At 43.9% G+C, this 21,683-nt stretch overlaps 3 protein-coding genes across 20 annotated transcripts in view; 1 reads left to right on the top strand and 2 right to left on the bottom strand.

The window, feature by feature from the left end:
* Window positions 1–4,465, bottom strand: part of atp8a2 (ATPase phospholipid transporting 8A2) — a 56,674-nt gene extending 52,209 nt beyond the window's left edge. For 5 of the 17 annotated variants that reach the window (XR_015034487.1, XR_015034486.1, XR_015034489.1 and 2 more), the window contains exons 1-2: window positions 4,128–4,311; window positions 1,575–1,682 (exon numbers count right to left, since the gene is read on the bottom strand). Coding sequence is in view for 9 of the 17 variants with exons in the window: in XM_085763102.1 (XP_085619228.1) it covers window positions 1,575–1,682; window positions 4,128–4,170 (151 nt within the window). In the remaining 8 variants the exon portion in view is untranslated. Of the gene's footprint in view, window positions 1–622; window positions 808–1,574; window positions 1,683–4,127 lie in introns of those variants that run through there. The other 12 variants (XR_015034490.1, XR_015034492.1, XM_085763110.1 and 9 more) reach the window with 8 other exon arrangements.
* A 1,680-nt stretch (window positions 4,466–6,145) lies between these two features.
* On the bottom strand, window positions 6,146–11,999 carry rnf6 (ring finger protein (C3H2C3 type) 6). 2 transcript variants are annotated; one of them, XM_085762811.1, is made up of 4 exons: window positions 11,929–11,999; window positions 10,604–10,759; window positions 10,240–10,404; window positions 6,146–9,871 (listed from the first exon to the last, which is right to left on the bottom strand). In XM_085762811.1, exons 2-4 carry the CDS (start codon window positions 10,743–10,745, stop codon window positions 8,019–8,021), a joined length of 2,160 nt encoding a protein of 719 aa, XP_085618937.1. In that variant the 5' UTR covers window positions 10,746–10,759; window positions 11,929–11,999; the 3' UTR covers window positions 6,146–8,018. The 2 variants fall into 2 exon arrangements, with proteins under 2 accessions (XP_085618937.1, XP_085618938.1); XM_085762812.1 differs by having other exon boundaries at window positions 10,282–10,404.
* Window positions 12,000–13,160: 1,161 nt separating this feature from the next.
* Window positions 13,161–21,534, top strand: cdk8 (cyclin dependent kinase 8). The gene is made up of 13 exons (XM_085762824.1): window positions 13,161–13,650; window positions 15,037–15,112; window positions 15,519–15,629; window positions 16,391–16,531; window positions 17,262–17,319; window positions 17,406–17,537; window positions 17,639–17,782; window positions 18,510–18,579; window positions 18,750–18,822; window positions 18,983–19,080; window positions 19,273–19,351; window positions 19,760–19,918; window positions 20,424–21,534. Exons 1-13 carry the CDS (start codon window positions 13,523–13,525, stop codon window positions 20,547–20,549), a joined length of 1,395 nt encoding a protein of 464 aa, XP_085618950.1. The 5' UTR covers window positions 13,161–13,522; the 3' UTR covers window positions 20,550–21,534.
* The last annotated feature ends 149 nt before the right edge of the window (window positions 21,535–21,683 follow it).

Genomic DNA, 21,683 nt, shown 5'->3' with positions numbered 1-21,683 from the left:
GATGGTTGTATCCCACATTCTCAAAAACATTACACTGCAACTTCCGTCCATTATGTAGCAAAGCCTAATGGTCCTTTTACTCTTTTATCTTCCCACGGTGCATACCTAAGGTACTAGAAGGCTATTACACCAAACACGTTTTACACAATGGGCAAATAAAACTAACTGTAAGCATAACAAGGACGATGCAATCTGGAAATACACAATGAAGTCCATCTCACACATTATATGTAGGAGATGATACTCATAACAGGCTTTATATTAACTTTGAAAGGAGCATTAACTTTGTGCTTCGGGCTGAACCCAAGGTGCGTTGGCCTGGGGCCAAACTTTCACAGTTAAAAAGCAGGCTAAGCTACTAAATAATGAATCGAGACAGGCTGTATAATTCATCTACATTTTCCATCATGGCAGAATGTATTTCACCAGACAACCTGCCTTGGTGCTGTGCCCTAGCCTTCACTCAGGAAACGACTCACATATCAGCCATTATCAACCCTTGACAGACAGGTCTCAGGTTTTAAACCTGAAACAGCCACAGCTCGCTTATTACAATACAACAGATAATGAAACATCTTCCCCGATATGCCTCTGTGTCGCTGTGCAGTCAAGAAAGCATTACCAACAGTGCGCCGTCCACCATGGTTACCCCTACGTCCCATGGCTGTCCTGGTCTCTGAGGTCTCCCTATTTGCAGGACATGGTTGACTTGCTCCCAGTAGCTCCCAGTGGGTCCATTTTGCACCATAACAGAGTCGGAAGTAAGGCGAGAAAGCCTCTTAGGAGCCAAGTGAGAGAGCCTGATAATCCCCTCTGTGTCTGCTCTGCAACTTCACCTGCTGCTAATCCATAGCCTGATAATCCTACAGGTGAGACTGCAACACGCACACAAACATATATTACACTTATGTATGCATATGCAACATATACACACACTGGCAATGTAGTATGGACACACACTCCACGTCTCTCTCTCCCTCTCTGTCTTACACACACACACACAGGTAAACACACATCTTTTAATGGCAAAAAACCATGCAAGGCCCCGACATGCAGCTGCTCCCCTGCCCACCCTCTATAAACTCAGCTCACAGTGATTTCTGTGTCATCCATGCATGCAGCAGTGTTCATGTACATGCCTATTCAGGCATGCCATGTCCATTCATGCATGTGTTGTGTTGTGTTGTATGGCATGCATATGCATTCATATTGAATGTTTTCCATAAAGACCCCGGTGCATATTGACTTGCCCTTCATCAGCATCGAGTCTGACATGAGCGGTCACCCCACTATCTACAAGCACATGCAGTGAGAGGGTTAATTCATCACTCCAGGCCCCGAGGAGCTACAGATTCTTCTGGGTCCACAGTGGAAACAGTATGTGAGTAAGCTTTAACCTTTTCAGACGAGAACCAGAGACTTTCAGTAACTGGACTTTGTAGCTCTTGAGGGCCGGGGGTTTTGTGAGACGGCTGCTCCTATAGCTTGCTGCGCATGGCATGGCTACACACATGCACTTTGAAAAACTCGGGACACAAACTGGGCGTCATCCAGTTCAATTCGAGCAAACTCACTTTTGTCAAACCTGTCTGTGAGGCGGGCGCGCATGGTAGCGCCGGTGCCCTGGCCTGGGTCCTGCAGTTCAGAAGCCTCCTGCCTAATGGTGGTCAACACTAACTGCTCTGTGGGCGCCAGAGAGGCCGCGGCAGGAGAAAACAACACACACACACACACACACACACAAGACAACAAGTCAATATACACAATGTACCGCACGCAACACATCTATATGTTACTGTGAATGTGTTTTGTATGTGCCTGAGATGTATGCATGGTTGCACATTGAATTGGACTTGACCATAAATGCTTGTAGCTTGCCCAGGAGCGCCCCCCTGTGTCCAACTCCTGTAAATGCATCATTGCTGTAACTCGTTAGGGCCTCTCTCTCTCTTTCTATCTCCCAAATGGCATCTAAGGTGGCTTGGCAGCCATGGCGACCAGTCACTATCTTCCCAGAACAGATGTATAGCTGACAGTTGGCTGAGCAGCATGACTCACAAAAACAGGCCGTAACACTGTGACAAGATGTCTCCCTAGATTTAAATACATGGGTTATCCAAGGCAAATAGCAAAAAACTGAAACATTTTAATTATGGTTTGTTTCAGTTTCTATTGTTAAACAATTGAAACACTTTTTTTCCTCGACAGTATAATGTGTTTTCTCATCCAATTTGTGGTGTCTAAGTGTAAAAGATGCTCTTCAAAGCTCTCACTATTTATGCTCTCCAAGCAAACAAATAAAGTAACCGGATTCCTCTGTGGATGAACGTGTTTCAGAGTGTGAGTAAATGTGACAGATTGGTAGCTGCAGACGTCATCACCAGGGATGTTGCAGCCCGCTAATTGGAGCAAAGAATCAAGAGGTCAGGCTCCAAGAGATTACAGTAAAGGCAGCGTGGAGATCCAAGGAGGAAGCACATGTACGTACATGTATGACTGATGGTGATACTGGAGCACTCCTCCATGTCCAGTCAGTCTGTGCTTTAAATACAGATATAACTTACGGTTGCTAAGAAAAACCAAACAATGATCTATTCATGTTACCGAAAGGCTCAGATTAACTAGTGAAACTCATAAGTAAAGTTCTTCAACATGACTAATAGGTTTATATCACATCATCACACTTTTTACTTAGTGTTTCTCCTACCTTTTGAAATCCAGGCTGATTACTTTTAACCATTTAACCGTCTCATTGCAGAAAAGTGCTGCCTCAGTGTCAAGAGATCTAGTCGTTTATTCCCAACAACAAACAAATATACGGGAACCTCTGGCCTGAAGACAGCATGACCCAGTGGGCGCTCATCTCTGTTCACAGTTTGCCCTGCTTTCTATTTCTGGAAGCTGCAAGAGGCATGCACACACACACACATACAACACAGCAATGCAGCCTGACAGTATGTGCCAGTCACTATTAAAAGCCACTGAATGAGCCAGCCACACCTCTTCCAGGACAATCTAATCTGATGTCTGTTTGGCACATGTGACATCATCCGATGCAGTCTCTTGTCTGAACATCCATCATCTGTCCAGCTTTGAGGATAAGGTGAGTTTTTTTTTTCCTTCTTTTGCCCCAAAAAGTGTAATCAAGACTATACAGTTTGTCATTGAGACTTCTCTAAAGTACACAGCAGCAAGCAGACATCCACCTGAATCCTACCTTTACAAGGCTCTGAATGAGGAGGCTCTGCAGGTGAGGTTATAGACTCAATTCCGGACGGCTCAAGTAAAGAGTAAGGAGCGCGCTTTAAAAGGTCACGTGGTTTTTAAGTCGGCGAGGTAATAGGCTGTTCTCAGACTGATCTATAGCAGCTTGGGTTGGACGGTTAAAATGCAAAATAACACATATTACTCACTAAAATAGATATGCACTAACACAAATGGATATTAGGTTAATAAATCTCCTATATTTAGGCGGGCAAACACATAACAAAATAGCTCATATACTGTGATCCAGTAGGTAAAGATGGGCTACAAGAGGCTGTTGCAACAAAATTATATAATACCATAAGGATGCCATGGCAAATTCACTACCATAAAAAGCGATAAGGTCATAGGCTACAACGCAATTACATTCATCCTACCAACAATAGATAGGCTTTGTTTTGTTATCTTAATGCAAAACACTGATCCCTACACTGGTATAGCTACATAACATTGCCTATATAAAATACCTGCTCATTCAAAGGGCAGACTGTGCTACCTGAAAACAGGCACCTGCAGTCCGCCTGCATGTCCTTGCATCCCTCAAACGTTGCCAAAAAAAAAAAAAAAAGAGTGAGAAATGAGTGGGACTTCAGGATAAATACCGGTACAGCAAGTCACCCCACATGCATGCCGCAGTCCCGGACATCACCGCTTCGAGTTATTATTCCAAGCACATACTAAAATACGCATGATTATAGCAATACAGGCCGCTATACCCCCGGCCAGGCCTGTTTTTAACAATGACATAAACACGGCTTTACATTGACAGGTCACGAACTGAAAGGCGGGCGGACAAATTGCAGAGCAAAGGTTTTAAAATGGTGTTTGTTTGTTTTGTTTTTTCTTTTCGGGGGCTTACTTACCTCCCTCGCTGTGTATCTTCTTGGCTCTCCGGTTGAAATACATCTTGCTGGTGGTGAACGAGTGTGAACGGTGAGGCTGGGGCGAGGAGGCCGGAGCGGTGGCATGCTCATGGCTCAGCGACAGAGCGGGGAAATGCTGCTCCGGGCCCGGGCTGCGGCCGTTCCTCCTCCCGCTGCTGCTGCTGCTGCTGCTCCCGCTGCCGCTGCTGCTCACGGATCATTATTTCTCGGCTGGACCGCGGAGGTGATGTTGTAGAGGACGGCTTCAGTCACACGGCAAGTCACACGGAATAGAAAGGGTCCCACTTCCGGTCACAGGTTTCACAATAAAGGACGCCAAAATAAAGACGCTTGTGGTCAGTTTGCAGTGTTGAATTTCACTTTTACCAGTTTAATCGCTTTATATGATTTTTTATAAGTTAATGAATTAGTTCAGAATTAGTGGCTACTCCATGAATTAAAAGAATAGTTCACCCAAAATTCAAATTGCACTCATTATCTACTCACCCTCATGTCGACTAAGGGCTGGGAGAAGTTTCAGAGTCCTCCGTGGCTTCTCTGAGTTACAGGGGGTCTCGGCGTAGCACTGCATGTCCATATAACAGTTGCAAATGGATACCAACTGTCTTCGTTACAAAAAGACACACCAAAAAACATCCAAACACCGCCATGCTGCTCGTATGTAATGTCCGTCTTGTATTGAAGCCCCGAAATGCGAAATTACTCCGAGAAAAATTAAATAAGTCTATATTTCAAGCTTGTTTGTAACAGAAGCTCCTCTTCCTCGTCCGTCCAAATCTCGCGAGATTTGCGGTGAGTAGATAATGAGTGAAATTTCAATTTTGAGTGAACTATTCCTTTAATGCTAATTTGTGGGCTATTTCACAGATGGGCTATCCTCAACCACAAATACCGGTAGTACAAATTTAATTTTAATACAACAGCCCAAAAGTAATGAAGACTATGACAGGCCATATTGCTAAAGATATGATAACCCTTTTGTCATTATTTTATTTTCACAAATGGATGGATATCTTTGAAATGTAAACACATCTATTTATTTTATATTTGAAACAAACAAAAATACTTGATCGGCCTAATAATTGCTTTCTTTTGTTCTATGTGAATAGAATATCTTTTGAATATGGACTATTTCTGTGGTAGGAATGGGGGTGTATTGATAAAAATAAATAAATAAATAAAAAACTCCAATAATAATAGCATAAGTGAAATGGTGCAAATCACGATTTTAAGAAATGATTTATAAACCTTTATTTTGAAGGGCTACCTTACGCTGTCCTTTCTGTGTTTCTGGCTTTACAAGTCTGATGCACCGTTAAGTTGATCACGGGGGCGCGCATCGGATGATGACATGCGTGCGCGCACCCAGTCTTCTGACGCAAAATATAAAACACCAGAATTTTTTTATTATCTTTTTTGTCGAGTCAGTTGTTCATTGATCTGGAACTAGTGGCTTAATATTTGTTTCTTTTAATAAGTCAAAAAAAAATATATATATAGCCTACTAAAGAGTAAGATTTGACGTTTGCTAATATGTAAAAGTAGTAAACTTTTGCTGACCAGCGTCCACAAGTGAAAATAAATGTTAATATGTTAAATGTTACCATGAGTGGACCTAAACTCACCAGATATCAGTCTTTTCCCACATGTCCAAGTTTGCTAATACTAATATAACTAACATTATGGCCACTATTTGCCATATCACACAACAGGTAAGAGTAACCTAAACCCCTGAGTATGAAATTGGCCAAACGGTTTCATTTGTACAAAGCAAGATAGTGTATGTTTAGTACAAAAAACAAACAAAATAAAGCTACAAAAACTTATACATCTAGAAAATTAATTTTGTGGAATAATCATTGTCTCCCCTTTTTTTAGCATGATTATTTTTTTCAGTTCAGCCAGAATATGCACTCTTTGCACGTCTTTGCTGCACACACATGTACCTGTATAGATTTGATCATTCATTCATAACAAAGCTGCAATTCATGCCACTGTTAAGGAGCAGAGAAGAAACCCCATGTCTTCATTTTATTACATAGTAACATATTCATCATAACTGTTTTTATTTACTCTCACACATTGTAACATAATACATATTCATATTTCAAAAGTTGAATTCCATCTTATTAAATAGGAACAGAATAAATATTCACTTCTGCACCGAGCAGCCACGATCCTCTCCAAGTCTCCATGGTGGACATTCACTGAACAGAAGCCTTCTGAGAACCAGGTTTATTGGGACACTGGACTTTTCCTTCAGCACCCACACACACATGCACACACAAACACACTCGGCCCACTCACACATTCTCACATACTACACTGCGTCATTCTTGCAGTTTCATTAGTGAAATGTTAACTGCAGAAACGAAGTAGCTCCTGTGTACTGTAATTGTTGATGTACAAAGTGACACTGACTAGGTGGTTCTGCTAAATAATCCACCTGTGCTACACTAGAAATGCCAATATTGAATGTTATGGGAAAAAAATGAAACCATTAACAGCATACAGGAATTTCATACTAATACCTGCCTTATTCGGGTGCTGTACTGGAACTGACAAAGATATGACAGATCAAACTGACTCAACAAGATGACTCTTTACCAGACTCATGATACAGTATTTTGAGACAGAGTTGCCGCAGATGCTCCGAACATTAACAACTTTCCAGAACCTATTCCATGAAGACAGATTTCTGAGTTAGCTGGACAATTGTAAAATCTTCAGCAATTCAGTTTGTTTTTTTGTTTTTTTTAATAATTTAAACAATCTAGGTTTTTGCTCAGCAGATGTCTTAGGCTAAGTACTCAGTGCAACTTCTTAACACAGGTCCCAGGGTGTTTTGTTAGGTATGTATCCAAATAAGTAACAGGAACGTTGCTTTCAGGGTTAACGTGACTTTCTTCTGAGATGGAAATGATAATCAGGCATTACAATGTAAACAATGAACATCAAAACAAAAAAATACTGTTTTTTCTCTCTGTATTGCACAACTCACACTAAATTACAACTCTTTTTCCTGATTATCACATGCCTTTTTGCCATTCAACTGAATAGTGCTGCTCAAATGGGTAATGCTGATGATTTAAAGTGGCCTATTTTTGTTGGTTGCTTTCATGGATGATTCCTGTCATGGAATTATATGGGACGGATGTATGGAGAGCACTTAAACATATTACCAGATGTACAGAATAAAACTTATATCAAAATTAAATACATTGCTCATACACATCCTGATAAATCATACATTTCATAAGCAACTGTAAAGGGACACTTTAAAATTCATGTTTTAAGCTTTAAAATGGTTAATGTTTAAAAAAAAAAAACTGAAGGTTTCCTGTTTCCATTCCTAACAGATGGCATGTGAGGAGCGTCTGGCTTTAAAACCCTTAAATACAAGCACTGGTGAGTTATTTACAGCTTATACTGAATAAATCGAGTCTAGAAGTGATCTGTGTAGTCCAGTTGTGACAAAGAGACGTCACATGTATCAGACATTGAAGAGTTAAAGTGAAGACTAGTCAGCAGCGGCTACAGGAGCTCCTTAAGCATTAATGCCATCCATCGACATGGGTCTCTGAAGCATCGTGACAGAGACCAGCAAAACAGGTCACAGGAAGAAGAAAAAAAAACAGGAAGTTGCTGAAAACAAGGAGTCTAAAAAAATAAAGTTTTGTTAATTCTCTGCATTTATAGTCTCTTTTTTTCGCACTTTTGGTTCAACCTTCCTTCAACCGCAACACAATTGATTTTTTTTCCCCCCCAAAGAAATTAAACCATGAAAGCGCTATGTACATGCAAAGCCCACTTGGGTCTGCTCAGTTCAGCCAGCCAGGAACGTGACAGTTGCGTTTTTGAGCAAACAGGTCAGTCATGATGCACTGCAAGTATGGGCTGCCTGCAGATGGGGCAGGTGTTGTTTTCAGAGAGCCAGCGGTCGATGCAGTGGATATGGAATTCATGAGAACAGGGCAGACGGCGCAGCTTGTTGCCTTGGGCATACTCATTAATGCAGACGCTGCACGCGCGCCCCATCTCCCCCTCCAGGCTGGCCTGACCATACGTGCGTGTGGATAGATTGTCAATCTGCTCTTTGGTCAGGCCCCTGGGGTGTTCGTCGTCCTCTTCATCGTTGAGCAGGAAGAAATGCGCCAGCCGCAGGATGGGTAAAGTTCCATTCTCCACCAGGTTGTTGGTGTCTCTGCTGGTGGTCCGTCCCTCCGTGGTGCTCACCACCCCTCCCCCAAGCCTGGCCTGCCCACCCTGGTCGTCTTCACTTCCCACCAGCCCGACCCTCTCCTGCTCTACGCCCACTGTGCCAACCGGGCCAACTGCACTTTCATTTGTATGCAGACGACCGGTTGGGCTAGTGTTACTATTTGTGCCAATAGCATCTGTATGGCTAGGTGCAACCGTTTCAGAATCGGCCTCCGTCTCCATCAGGGAGCTCAGCTCCCCAAATCCAGTCATTATCTGTCGCAATATAGAGCGCAGCGCGGTGGAGTTGGGCTCCCCCAGGCCGGTCTCGCTGATGCGCCTCAACGGGATCCTGATGGTGCTCACATAGGTGCGGATCCCGGCTCGCTCAGAGCGGGAGATGGTGCGTCTAAATCCACCACTGTCACTTTCAAATGTGACTGTATTCTCTGCGACCCGTGCGCGTGATCGTGTTCTGCTGGCGATGCTGTCCCGATCTCGGTTCTCGCCAGGTCTAATCCTCCTCACCTGCAGGTCCAACATGATGGTCGGGTGCCGTCGCACCGACGAACTTCCGGCTCCTACTACGTGCGATTCGCTCTCGCGTTCTCCCGGCTCTACGGCCGGCTCTGCGAGAGCTGCGGGTTCTGCCACAGCCTCCCCTGTCTCCATGGAAACGGAGCTGACGCCACTGCCTGGCTCAACGGTGTGGCCGCTGGAGCCACCGACCCCACTGCCGGACGGTGGAGCGGCACTGACAGCAGGTATCCTGTGCAAGGGAGAACGGCTGCGTCTAGACAAGCGGGATGAGACCCCGCCCCCTGCTGCAGCTCTGCGCGCACGACCGCGTGATCGAGTCCTGCTGCCGCGTGATTCGTGTCCCACTGCTGGGGCCTGAGACCCAGATTGGGGCGACACACGGGGACAGTCTATAGGAGCAGACATATCATCATGCCCCTGCTCTACTTCGGTGCTGTGGGCTTGATGTTGCGAAGGTGCAGCTTGATCCGGGGGAGGGTTGGGGACAGCGGGAGGCTGCGCTAGAGGCTGCACGGCGGCACCTCTCCTCTGAGCGGCGGCCGGGGGGTTCACTGGTGCAGGAAGTGCAGGGGGGCTCATGGAAAGAGTGGTAGTGCTGCTGCGTGTACGCCGCGTCTGCATCCTCCTGCTGAGGACCGGCCGTGGAGTGGGGTACGGAGCCGGCCTCGACATGGCCGAAGGGCGAGGGCTGGAGAATGAAGAAGCGGTGCGTATAGAGGGTGAAGTTGTATTAGGAGCAGTCACTGGCAGCTCTGCAGCGTCCGCAGTGTCATTATGCTCCCCGGGCTCTGGCTGATCGTGGTTGATGTTGATTTCTAGACTAAAGCGGAACTCTCCACTGTTAGGGTTGGTCCGGCTGACAGCGCGCCATGTCTGGTTGCCGCTCTGCCCGCTGCGGGTAGCGTTACCAGTACGTCTGAAAGTGTTCAGCCACTCCAGTAATGAGTCACCATTAGAGGCCTCTGCTCCAGGCTCTGTGCCCCCTGTGAAACAAAAAAAACATTAAGACTGTAAACTAACATGAGTTTATCCCAAACTCTTTTCTCTGTACAGGAAAACTCTAATAAAAACATTGCAGTTCCCTTGTCCAATATTTAAGCCAAGCCGTTTCACACTTTATTCAAAGCCAGCATTTCCATTGTATTTATTATCAGGATTCACAGTAAAACACCATGTGTTGCACCCTTGTTTAAACCTTGCCTTGTCATCTGTTTTACTGTGCTCAAAGTCTAATCATAAAACAATATGCACTACTATTATTGAAGGTTTTTTGGCTTGTTCATTAATTAATAGTCATTTAACCTGCGATAGATAGATCAAATAGACAGAGGTCAGCCTGCCTCCTCCCTACCTGCCCCTCGTCTCCCGCCAGCCCCTCTCTCTTCTCCCTCACCGCTGCTGCTCTGCTGCTCTCCAGAATCAGCAGTCTGTGAGCGCTGCTCAGTACGAGGCTGAGATGAAACACGTTCTTTTGCTCCGTCAAGACGTTGCTGCAGCTCCTCAGCGGTCACCTCCCCTATGAAATGTATACACACAGACAACATTATGTGCAGTCGGCAGCATTTTTGCTCCTCTACCAAGACTGGCTATAAATATCATATATTGTGACTGTGGCAAGTACATTGTACTCTCTGTGTGTAGTCTGGAATATGTAAACTATGGCAGTACGGAAAATCAGTCTGTACGTTAACATGGCAAAATGTATTCCTCCTCACCAGGTGTGCCCAGCAGGTTGCTGTCTCTCATTAGCCGATATTCCTCTTCACTCAATTCATTGATGAAGTGATAGTATGCCTCCTCTCGTCGAAGACGCTCTGCCTGCCTCCGCCGTTCGTCTCCCCCACCAGGAGGGTCCATCACCGTGAAAAGTGCTGGCAGACAGACGAGGGATGGTGTCAGTCAGGGGTGGAGTATCACCAGAAACTACCCACAACAGCTTTACATTTAGCACTTAGACAATAATGATTAAAGAGCTTCTGTGGATTATGAAGACCTGCTCATTAGTCAGTACAATATGTTGCACAATTGGAAGACAAGCTAAGAGCTATTTGATTGTCATCTGAGAAGATATCTAATAAACGTTTTGCACAGCTGGGTTATCATCATGCACTCACTGTGTTGAATTTGACACCAGATCAAAAATGCAAATAAAATCACAGGTGTTCGTATACAGTAGCATTTAAAGGGACTAATCTCCAACCAAGGACGCCAGTTGAGGCAACGCCATCCATTTTCTATCGAAAGACTCCACCAGCAAAAGACAGAGTATGGCTACTGTAGTAATCTTGCTAAAGTTGCTAACGTTTAGCCCGCAGACTGGCGTCCTACATCCACCCAGTTTAGCAATAATAGATACATGCTCGATTCATTCAATGCAACAAAACAACCCTCCCCCAAAAAAAACATCCTCCTACAAACGCAGTCTTCACGTGAGCTAATACTAGCCAAGTTACAACAGTAGCTACGGAAGGCCATGTAAAAGGCAGGGGAATAATGCAACAAAACTGGCGTTGTCATCCTGGTTAGCCACCAATCACCGGCCTAGCCTGAATGACGGACACGCCGAGCAGCCAATCGCTGCCCTGCAGAGGCGGGACACGGCAAAAAAAAAAAACTAAACTGAGGTCTCCTCCATGTAAACCCAGGGCAAAGGAGGAAAGACAAAGAATCTAGCCAGAATTATTACAGAATAAGACAACACAGATGTTACCGCCTGGCGATGGTTGAAAAACATTACCACGGAAAGACGACAGACGGCACCTGAGTACATTTCAAGACTGCGAAGTGTCATTTTGAATGCGCAACGGTTTTAGTCGCTAAGTGAGCGCTAACGTTAGCAACGAGCAGCAGCAGCCAGCAGCCGTCGACACCAGTGTTAGCCGGGTTAGCTCACCCACCAGCGAGCCGACAGACTGAATAACTCCGCACATATTAATATGACAAACTGTTTTATCGAGCAGTTACCGTACACGGGGTTGAGCACTAAGCCCTGGCGTAGTTTTATAAGAGATGACAATGACATTAAATAGGAGTTTAGTACCTGACAAAGCAGCTGTAATATGGACGGTTAGCTCTCCTCTCCCTTCTCTCTCAAACCAAGATGGGACCAGTGGCGCTACACCACCACACAGTCCGTGGAGAAACAGCCTCCCCTCTGACACATTTGTTCCTAGGTAACGCAAACTGTACAGTGCACTACAAAACATTCATGGCTCAAGGTTTGTTGTCCGGAGATACACATCAACAGCAACATTATTCAGTTCATTTTGTGGATGTGATTTAAAATCAGGATGTTTTAAAGGGATTTTTTTTCCTGAAGTTTACAACATGGTTCTCTTACAAAATGGGGAAGACCCATGGGAAGACCACATATCATAAATGTATCTTTAGGTACATTTTCATCACATTAGATGTGGTTAAAGGGTGTTTTTTTTCTAATGACTAAACACTCAAAATGCACTGATTTTATTTACACTTACATGTCAAACTTAAAATGCAAGACCTTACGTCTTCACATAAATAATAGATTTTAGCTTTTACCATCCAGAGTGATGAGCTCATGTCTGTAAGACAGCCCTTAATTACCTCCACCATAAAGTATTTAATGCATATTTACATATAAATTCCCACGCATTGTATTAGGTTACACAACAAACAACACTGGGCTGCATTATACAGATTATGCTACTGCCAACACATAATAATAATAATCTGTAATCTCATTTCATTGTATTCTCTTTAAAGATGTCTAAAATAGTTTACGTTTCTATTCATGTATTTATTGGATATTGTTTGAATTGATTCTCCAGTATTTTTCTTTGTCCCATAAATCACTTTGCATCATCTCTGGGCTTTAAACGTTGAACAAAGTCTACTATTGTATTTATAGTAGGCTACGGTATTTTTGATTGTCAAGTACCGTATTTGTCAATAATGTACTGAGTGAATTATAGTGAGCAAAATACAGTCATCCAGGTCGAGGTCCCTTTAATTCATATCCGATGAATGTTTTGTTTTTTTATGACTGAGGTGATAGAGAAAAATAAGTAAGAGAGGCGTTTCTTTAATGACCTGTTTTACAGCATTGGCTTATGCCACAGTGTCATAAACCAGGAAACAATTTTGTTAAGACTGTAGAAACTTGTAAGACAGTTCGTGTGGATTTCCACGTGGTGTGTTTAGTCTGTCTACCCATTTTTCTGGAGCTCTTTCTCTGACTGCTGCAGGGCTTTAGTCTGGTCTTCTTTACGACGTTTTACGACAGTGCCGTCCGACAATACGCCGTCGTTACCGAGTGAAGTGCGTCTCTCTGGAGCAGATACCGGCTGAGAGAAACGCAGGCAGCAACAAGAGAAAGGAATAAATTTCGGGCTCTTTTCCCACCTGGAGTATCTCCGAGCATCGCGCATCTCCTCCGGTACATTACATTTACAACCCGAGAGCTCGATGTGGAAGCTGGGTTGAAGGAAGAAAGGGCCACGCTGGGGAAGGCAACTAGCTGAATTACCAAACCGAGCTCGTTGGAGTAGCCCTAGTTGCCTCCCAAAGCGACGCTTTAAAAAAAAAAAAAAAAAAAAAAAAGGAAAAGGGAAAGGAGCGGATACATTTTAGCTTCCCCAAAAACAGTGGTGAAAATGGACTATGATTTTAAAGTCAAGCTCACCGGCGAAAGAGAGCGAGTCGAGGACCTGTTCGAGTACGAAGGATGCAAAGTGGGAAGAGGCACCTACGGTCATGTATACAAAGCGAAGAGAAAAGATGGGTGAGTTGATGACCAACAAGGCCTCTAGCCACTGAACCCTGCGCCAGCCAGCCCCCCCTCCCTCTCCCAAATACATTTTAATTACTTCTCTCATGTTCATCCCCCCTTTTAAGGCCACTGGCAGAAGGAGACATGTTGTTTAGTAAGAGATTTATAACAACGAGGAGGGGAGGGGGGGCTGCACTGTCAAGGCTGATGGCTGCTGATGAAGCCCTGTCATGTATGAAGACACTGACATGTGACTCATAATTGTGATTGCGGCTACTCTCACCTGTATTTGGGTTGCATTTGTAATTTAAAAAAAAGCTGAGGCCCTCTGTTTTGTCCTGTGTTGCAGCTCCATAATATGAATTATTCTCTTATAAATAAATATTGGAGCTATTTGTAGGATACAGCAGGTGCATATTGTGCCAGCACTTGTTGATGGTGTCAGTGCATGGAGCCTCTTCAGGGGGACAGTGTTGCTTTTTGTGTGAAATATTAATGTTTAATTATAGAGGAATCTGGCATCTGAATGTTAATATTGAGGCTTTAGTTTTGTTTAAAAGCTATTCTGTTTTTAAACTAAGACAGTGTTTTCTTGAGTAAATTACAATACACATGCCTGCTGTAATATGTGTTTGTTAATGTTGCTGTCATGCAATTTTTTTGTCTCCTTTTGCTTTCAATCTTCCTCATATTTGATTTATTATATTCTTTGTGGAGACAGGGAGTGAAGTCCTGTAAAGTTTCCCATTCGGACCCCAGACAACGGATGCTGCCAGTGCCTCAAACCCTCAGACCGTCACAGTGCAACCTACCTCCATTTCTATTTATGTCTCCTTTTTCTAATGTAATCTCTGTAACAGCCTTAGCTATGTCGGGAGCAGAGCTGAAGGCAGCCTGAGCTCCCCGGCCCATATTAGGCCCATTATCATGGCCCTGGACATACTGGCAGCCGGAACCACACAAAAGTGCCCCAAAGTGTTTAAAGATGTTTGTGTTCGCTTTAGGAGGCTGCTGTTTATGAGACTGTGAGCTCATTTGTGCTGCAGCAGTTGGACGAGGCCTGAGGAGGCACAAAGCATGGGTTTATGAGATGATTTAGGCTAGGAGGGAGGGAGGGAGGGGTTGTTACCAATTCATTCAAGTGCGAGCCAGTCCCAGTGCTCTGTTTGTCCCTCGCCAGCTGCCAGACAGGGCCTGTTTCCTCTCCCCTTCTATTGTTTTGAGCCTCAGAGGTGAGCTTGATTACACAAATCTGGAGGTAATGCAACTCGGCCTCTTCTCAGAGTCCCTGTGCCAGCTGCCAAGTGCCCCCCTTTATGTTTCTGAGCAGACAGCCCTCTGGAGGCCTGCAGTCTGGTCTGGTGTTGATGTTGCTCTGCCTCTCTCTGTGTTTTGTAGGAAGGATGATAAGGACTACGCCCTCAAGCAGATTGAAGGCACTGGCATCTCCATGTCAGCCTGCAGAGAGATTGCAGTAAGGACTGATAGGCTTACTCTATCCCCTTTGTTTAGTCGCCGTTAAACACCTTCGTGCCATTCCTAGGTGGTTTACGTAATGTCTGAATCACCTTCCCTCACAAAGTAGCTTTTGTTAAGTCAGCAACAGATACAAAAAGGAAAAGCTAAAAAGAATAAGAGAAGAACATTTTTTATTTATATGCACAGAAGACAGACAAAATATTATGAACATAAAGTTAATCATTTGACACTTTGTCAAACAAAAGGAAAGTTGCAAAGCTTTTGTTGCAGGTCTATTATTTAAATACACACGTTTACTGTTCTGTGTACAGAGGTCATACATGCAGCAACTAGACTGTTATCATCCATGATTTCTGCCATGAGTATATGGTCCGTTGTCTGAATGCGTTTATGTGTTGCAGCTGCTGCGGGAACTCAAACATCCCAATGTCATCTCACTGCAGAAGGTTTTCCTGTCACATGCAGACCGTAAAGTATGGCTGCTCTTTGACTACGCTGAACATGATCTTTGGGTAAAATATACGCACGCACACACACATACACACACACATTGAAGCAGCATGACATGGCTGATCAAACATACTGGTATCTGAGCTTCTTAATATGCTAATGTGATTGGGATTGCATGTTTTGCAGTTATGCATTTTCCTTACTATTCACTTTTTAATTACTAGTTTAGAGCAACACACATGCATATGCTGCACATTCCTACACAGATTACTGTGCATACTCACAGTAGTCTTAGTTTAGAATTAGGTTATAAATATTCATGCCTTCTGCTGCTATTTGCACATATGTGAACATTTCCCTTTTTTTAAATGTAGGACAAATGCGCAGACCTTCACAAATGCAGAATTACTCATGCTGCTGATGCATATACAGCAGACTCACATTTACCATCAGCCAGTAAGAAGGAAGTTCACTTAAAATCCTGTTAACGTGCTTGAAAGTCTCATTAGAGAAAACGCATGCACCCAAAAGTCTCCACCATTTGGTAGTCGAACCTCTGATGCTTTTACAGTTGGCAGTTACAACTGGCGGGGTATTATAACTGAATTAAAATGCCATTTTCTGCCACAGAGCTGCAGCGCTCGCATTCCCCTCATAAAGAAGTGGGAACACATGCCACAAACATCAGAGTTGCTCATCTTGCCTGAAGCGTGAACTTACATTTGCAAAGCCATACAAATGTAGAAAAGGCCACAAAATGATGCATTTCACTTCTCACGTATATTGCACACGTCACCGTTATTATCATCTCGTCTCTCCATAGCACATTATTAAGTTCCACAGAGCGTCCAAGGCCAACAAGAAGCCACTTCAGCTGCCGAGAGGAATGGTCAAGTCTCTGCTCTACCAGATCCTGGATGGCATCCATTACCTCCACGCCAATTGGGTCCTTCACAGAGACCTTGTAAGAGGATTTGGGGAGGGGGAGCGAGAGAAAGGGAACGGGAGGAGAGGAGGGGGAGAGAGAAGATATTTAACAAGGCAACAGTTGATGAAAGACTGGATTGTTTTTGGATAGATAATCAGCTGAAGCCCTGTGAGGTTGTGTCATTTTGTGTGGGTCATCATGTCACGGTTCATAACTACACGTTTTAAGTGTTTCTCCAAAAATTTGGCCAAAGTTGAACAAGTGTCGCAGGCTGCATCATTTTCATTTTTATAGACACAATTAGTCTAGAATATTCATTGTTGTAGTCGCTTTGGTGGTTGATTTTTACAATGAACATTTTACTTTCGTGATATTTTTGTTATTCACATCGTAAGGAAACTTTACAGGCTTTTCCATATTGTAAAATATTTTTTAAATTATAGTTGAAATATATTGTCAGTCTCACGCCTTTTAACAGCCGCAATATGGCAAAGCCAAATTATTTTCCATTTGCATTTTTGACTGACATTGGTGAGATGGAAATGGTAGCTCACCTCTCCTTTGGGATGCAGTGCTTTCTTTGTGTCCACTAGAGGGCAGCAACATTGAGTTTTAATTACACACCACATGCACAACAGCTACAAAAGCTAAACCAGACAAAGATGAATTAACTGTAACATATTTGCTGTTATTTTTAAAAATGCATGTATATGTTCAGAGTGTAGAGGCTTTATAAAAAATGTGCATGTCTCTTTGTCTCCACCAGAAACCAGCTAACATTTTAGTGATGGGGGAAGGGCCGGAAAGGGGTAGAGTAAAAATCGGTATGTATAATGTTTCCTTTTTTTTTTCTAAATGTAATATATTGTTTCAGTCTGATATTTAGCTGACTAATATGTCGATTGTTCAGCGGACATGGGGTTTGCTCGTCTCTTCAATTCACCGCTGAAGCCTTTAGCCGATCTCGACCCTGTGGTGGTCACCTTCTGGTACAGAGCACCTGAACTACTGCTGGGGGCTCGGCACTACACCAAAGCCATCGGTGAGAACTGTGGAGCTGCCGTATGTGTATGTGTATGTGTATGTGTGTGTCTTCGTCTTCGCTGGCGGCTTAAGTCGGTGTGTGTGGTCTTCTTCTTTCAGACATCTGGGCGATTGGCTGCATCTTTGCAGAGCTGCTGACGTCTGAGCCCATTTTCCACTGTCGCCAGGAGGACATCAAAACCAGTAACCCTTACCACCATGACCAACTGGACCGCATCTTTAACGTCATGGGCTTCCCCGCTGGTGAGGCGCCGCTGCTGCCAGACCAAAGGGAGGAAAATACTCAGCAAAGAATATTCCACTCTATTTATTTCTAATATTTACTACGTTGATCTCATTTACTGTTTTATTAATGATTTACCTCACCTGAGTCGAACAGGGATGTTTTAAGTCGTGATTTTCCTTGCAGTGCTGCCTTTTCAGTGGAAAATGAAGTGGAAGAATAAGCAGTTTTTGTTCCTAACGGAGGCAGATTATCTCCTTGGTCTTTGCTTGGTCTCTCTCTCTAGGCAGTAATGTGATCTGTGGGCTCTGAACATCAATCCACTGACACGACAGAATAAGCCAAGTCACAAACACAGAAACTTTTACTTGTGGAGCTACATTCGGGCCTACCGTATATTTTCCAGTTCACTTAAGCTGCTTCTTATCTTTTTCTTTATCTTTTCCTTCTATCATCTCTGCTGCTCTAGTTGTGTAATTCACCAGCCACTTTGTTGGATTTTGTTTTAATTCCACTGGGCCCACAATCCTTAACCGTCAATCGAGGACATTTTGCATCAGGTCAAATGTTACAATCCGAAATTAAAAACAAAAATCAGCGTGCTCTTGTTGCAACAAGGAAATTGTTTTTGTGAGCTATTTGTGCTTGAAAAAGATTGTAATCCAGACTCTACGTTTTTAAGTAATCTGTTCTTGAAGGGAGGGAGGGTGTGACATGGTGTAATCCTGACTTTCCCTCATTTGACAGATAAAGACTGGGAGGACATCAAAAAGATGCCAGAACACTCCACGCTGATGAAAGACTTTAGGAGGAACACGTGAGTCTGCACGGCACCACTGTCCCAGTTTTATTTTAAAATTTGAAACAAGAGTCTGAGCAAAGTGCTCCGTGTTCCTGCTTGTGTAATAACACTGCACGTTCTTATACGGGGAACAGTTCTGAAGTCATCTGATCGTACTGATGTAACTCGCTCCTTCTCTGTCACAGATATACAAACTGCAGCCTTATAAAGTACATGGAAAAACATAAAGTCAAACCAGACAGCAAAGCATTCCACTTGGTGAGTTACAATACCTCGGTAAAAGCTGATACATGCAGTGACATAATACTATTTAATGGCAATTCCATAGCAGCTCTGCAGCTATACTCGGAGTGTGCTCTGATTATGCCACTTCCATTAATGGTGACTTAACGCTGACTTCCTGTGCAATTAATTGAAGCTCCAGAAGCTGTTGACGATGGACCCCATCCGTAGAATCACATCTGAGCAGGCCATGCAGGACCCTTACTTTTTGGAGGAGCCCCTGCCTACATCTGAGTGAGTAAACCCATACATACTACATACAGTCTATATCCATTTCATCTATCCTGTGCTGCTCCTTAGCTTGAGTCTCATGACCTTGGGACGTCGACCACACTGAATAGTCCCCCCCCCCCCAGCCAATTAGCTCTGAGTCATGGGAGTGAATGTTTTGAAGTTGACAAGCCTCTTTGCCTTTTTTTTCTCCAGTGTGTTTGCAGGCTGCCAGATCCCCTATCCCAAGAGAGAGTTCCTGACAGAGGAGGAGCCAGAGGACAAGGCAGACAAAGTAAGAAATCCATACGCCACGTGTAGCTTTTAAATTAATACAGGGATCTTATTTCATGATTATATGAAGGAAGATACAGGGAACCATCACAAAGAAAGAGGTACTGTGTATTTACACAGTAGGGCGAATAGAAATGTGGTTAATGCACTCAGAATGTACTAGGGCTGTAACTAATGATTATTGTATCATATTGTATTATTGTATATTGTATTATAATATATAATCGATGAGTTGTTTGGTCGATAAAATGTTAAAAAGTGTTGAAAAATGTCAATCAGTGTTTCCCAAACCACAAGATGACGTCCTCAAATGTCTTGTTTTGTCCACAAACCAAAGAGATACTCAGTTTATTGTAATAAAAGTGAACGTACCATGTGATTTAATCAAATTTTTTAAAACCCTGTGTAGAAAAACCAGCAGCAGCAACAGGGAAACAACCACACGAACGGGGCAGGGCACACCGGCAACCCTGACAACAGCCACGCCCAGGGCCCGCCCCTGAAGAAAGTGCGAGTTGTCCCGCCCACCACTACCTCAGGTGGCCTCATCATGACCTCAGACTACCAGGTGAGTCATATTTCCAGGATTTCCATGGGTATGTAATGGAGAGTGGAAACAGTCAAGAGCAAAAACAAACTACCAGATGAATGCTGATTATTATGTATCAATGTTTTAGCACCTCCACTCTCTCAGATCAGCTGTTTTGGCTTTTTTTCTAATCACAGTCAATCCATAAAGCACGATGTATGAAGACTGTAGTTTATGTAAAAACAGCTGTGATACAATAAACCATGGTTTAATTGCCGCGATGTATTCATTTTCTAGAGATAATGTGTTTAGAACCAAAGCAGCTCCTCGTCATTAGGCAGCTGACGTCCAGTGTAATGGTGCACTTCATGATGTTTGTCCTTTGGTTGACACTCACGCCAGTAATCTGATCAAATTTTGCACCATTATGATTATTTGAATCCAGTTATCTTGACAGATGGATAAAAGATAGCTCCCGTCCTTTCCTCATGACCATCAATGGGCAGCGATTGGATTTTAAACGAATGTCTTTTCCTTCTTGCAGCGCTCCAATCCACATGCTGCCTACCAGAACCCTGGACCAAGCACATCACTGCCCCAAAGCAGCATGGGATATTCCACTACCTCCCAACAGCCTCCCCAGTACTCCCACCAGACCCACCGCTATTGAAACAAACCCCCCCTACACACACACACACACATACATATATACATACATACACACGACACATACACAGCCCTCACCGCGCCCACCTGAACGAATGTACTGTGGGATGTGGAGGTGTCCAAGGCAACAAACTCCCCCATCCCACCCAAACCCCCTCCCACCCCACCAGAGGACACCCTCTCTGCAGCAGTCTCCGTTTGGCCAGAATGACAATAATCTTCACTTCGTCGAGACAACACACCGTAACCCCAGTATTAGAAATATTGCTATAGAGCAAAAACCTGACGGGTGAAACACAAGGTGGGAGGATGAGGAGAGAGGACGCTGTGGTCGAATCCATCCTGTTTCTGTTACGCAGATGTTATCGAACCAGCCAAGAGAAGACGGCTTGGTTTAGGGAGGGGAGGGGAGGGGAGGGGTTTCATTAAGTCCGTTGTCATCTCCTCCCTACTTCTTCACCTGTCTCCACACCTCCACCTGCCCCAGCCAGTTTCCCTCTTCCTGTTGAAGCTTGGATGAGACTGAAAGCTGCTATGTGACTGCCAGCGTTGACAGATTCCCTGTCCGTCTGTCCTCCTGTCTGTCTGTCCGTTTATTTTGTGAGTGTGTGTGTGTGTGTGTGTGTGTGTGGCCCCGTGAGGGCCTCAGCTGAGGACTGAACTGAGCTGCTGTGAAGGGAGGATGTGGAGCCCCCACAGCTGTGGCGTTTAGGGTTTTTGTTCAGAAAGGACAAAAAAAAGATGACAAAAAAGATTTTAGTAGTTTATAATTTAATCAGTTTTCATGGTTTTGTTGTCATGGCGAGAGTGGCAAAGCAGCTGGCGCTGGCTGAGCGCTCAGCTGCTGTACGCTGTGGGCAAGCCTTACAACATGATGACAAAACCAACCAATCGCATGGAGGATGGCAGATGGAACATGCATTGTACTGTATTGTATTGAAATATTTTACATGAAGCAAGTATCCTGACAATAAAAGTGGAAACATGGATATTGTTGATATTTTAAATGTGTGCATCTATGAGCAGCAGATGTGTGATGCTAATTTTGTCAAGTGTTCACGTAATGGGCATCTTACTTTTTTCTTTTACCCAGTTTTCTTTATGGTAACTGAATTTACATCTAACAATAGTTCTGAGT

The sequence above is a fragment of the Trachurus japonicus genome, chromosome 20, assembly GCF_045865225.1.
Source record: "Trachurus japonicus isolate A0001 chromosome 20, Traja_1.0".
In the NCBI taxonomy this organism is placed as follows: domain Eukaryota; kingdom Metazoa; phylum Chordata; class Actinopteri; order Carangiformes; family Carangidae; genus Trachurus; species Trachurus japonicus.
The sequence above is the reverse complement of the archived record's forward strand: the minus strand, read 5'-3'. Positions and strand labels throughout refer to the sequence as shown.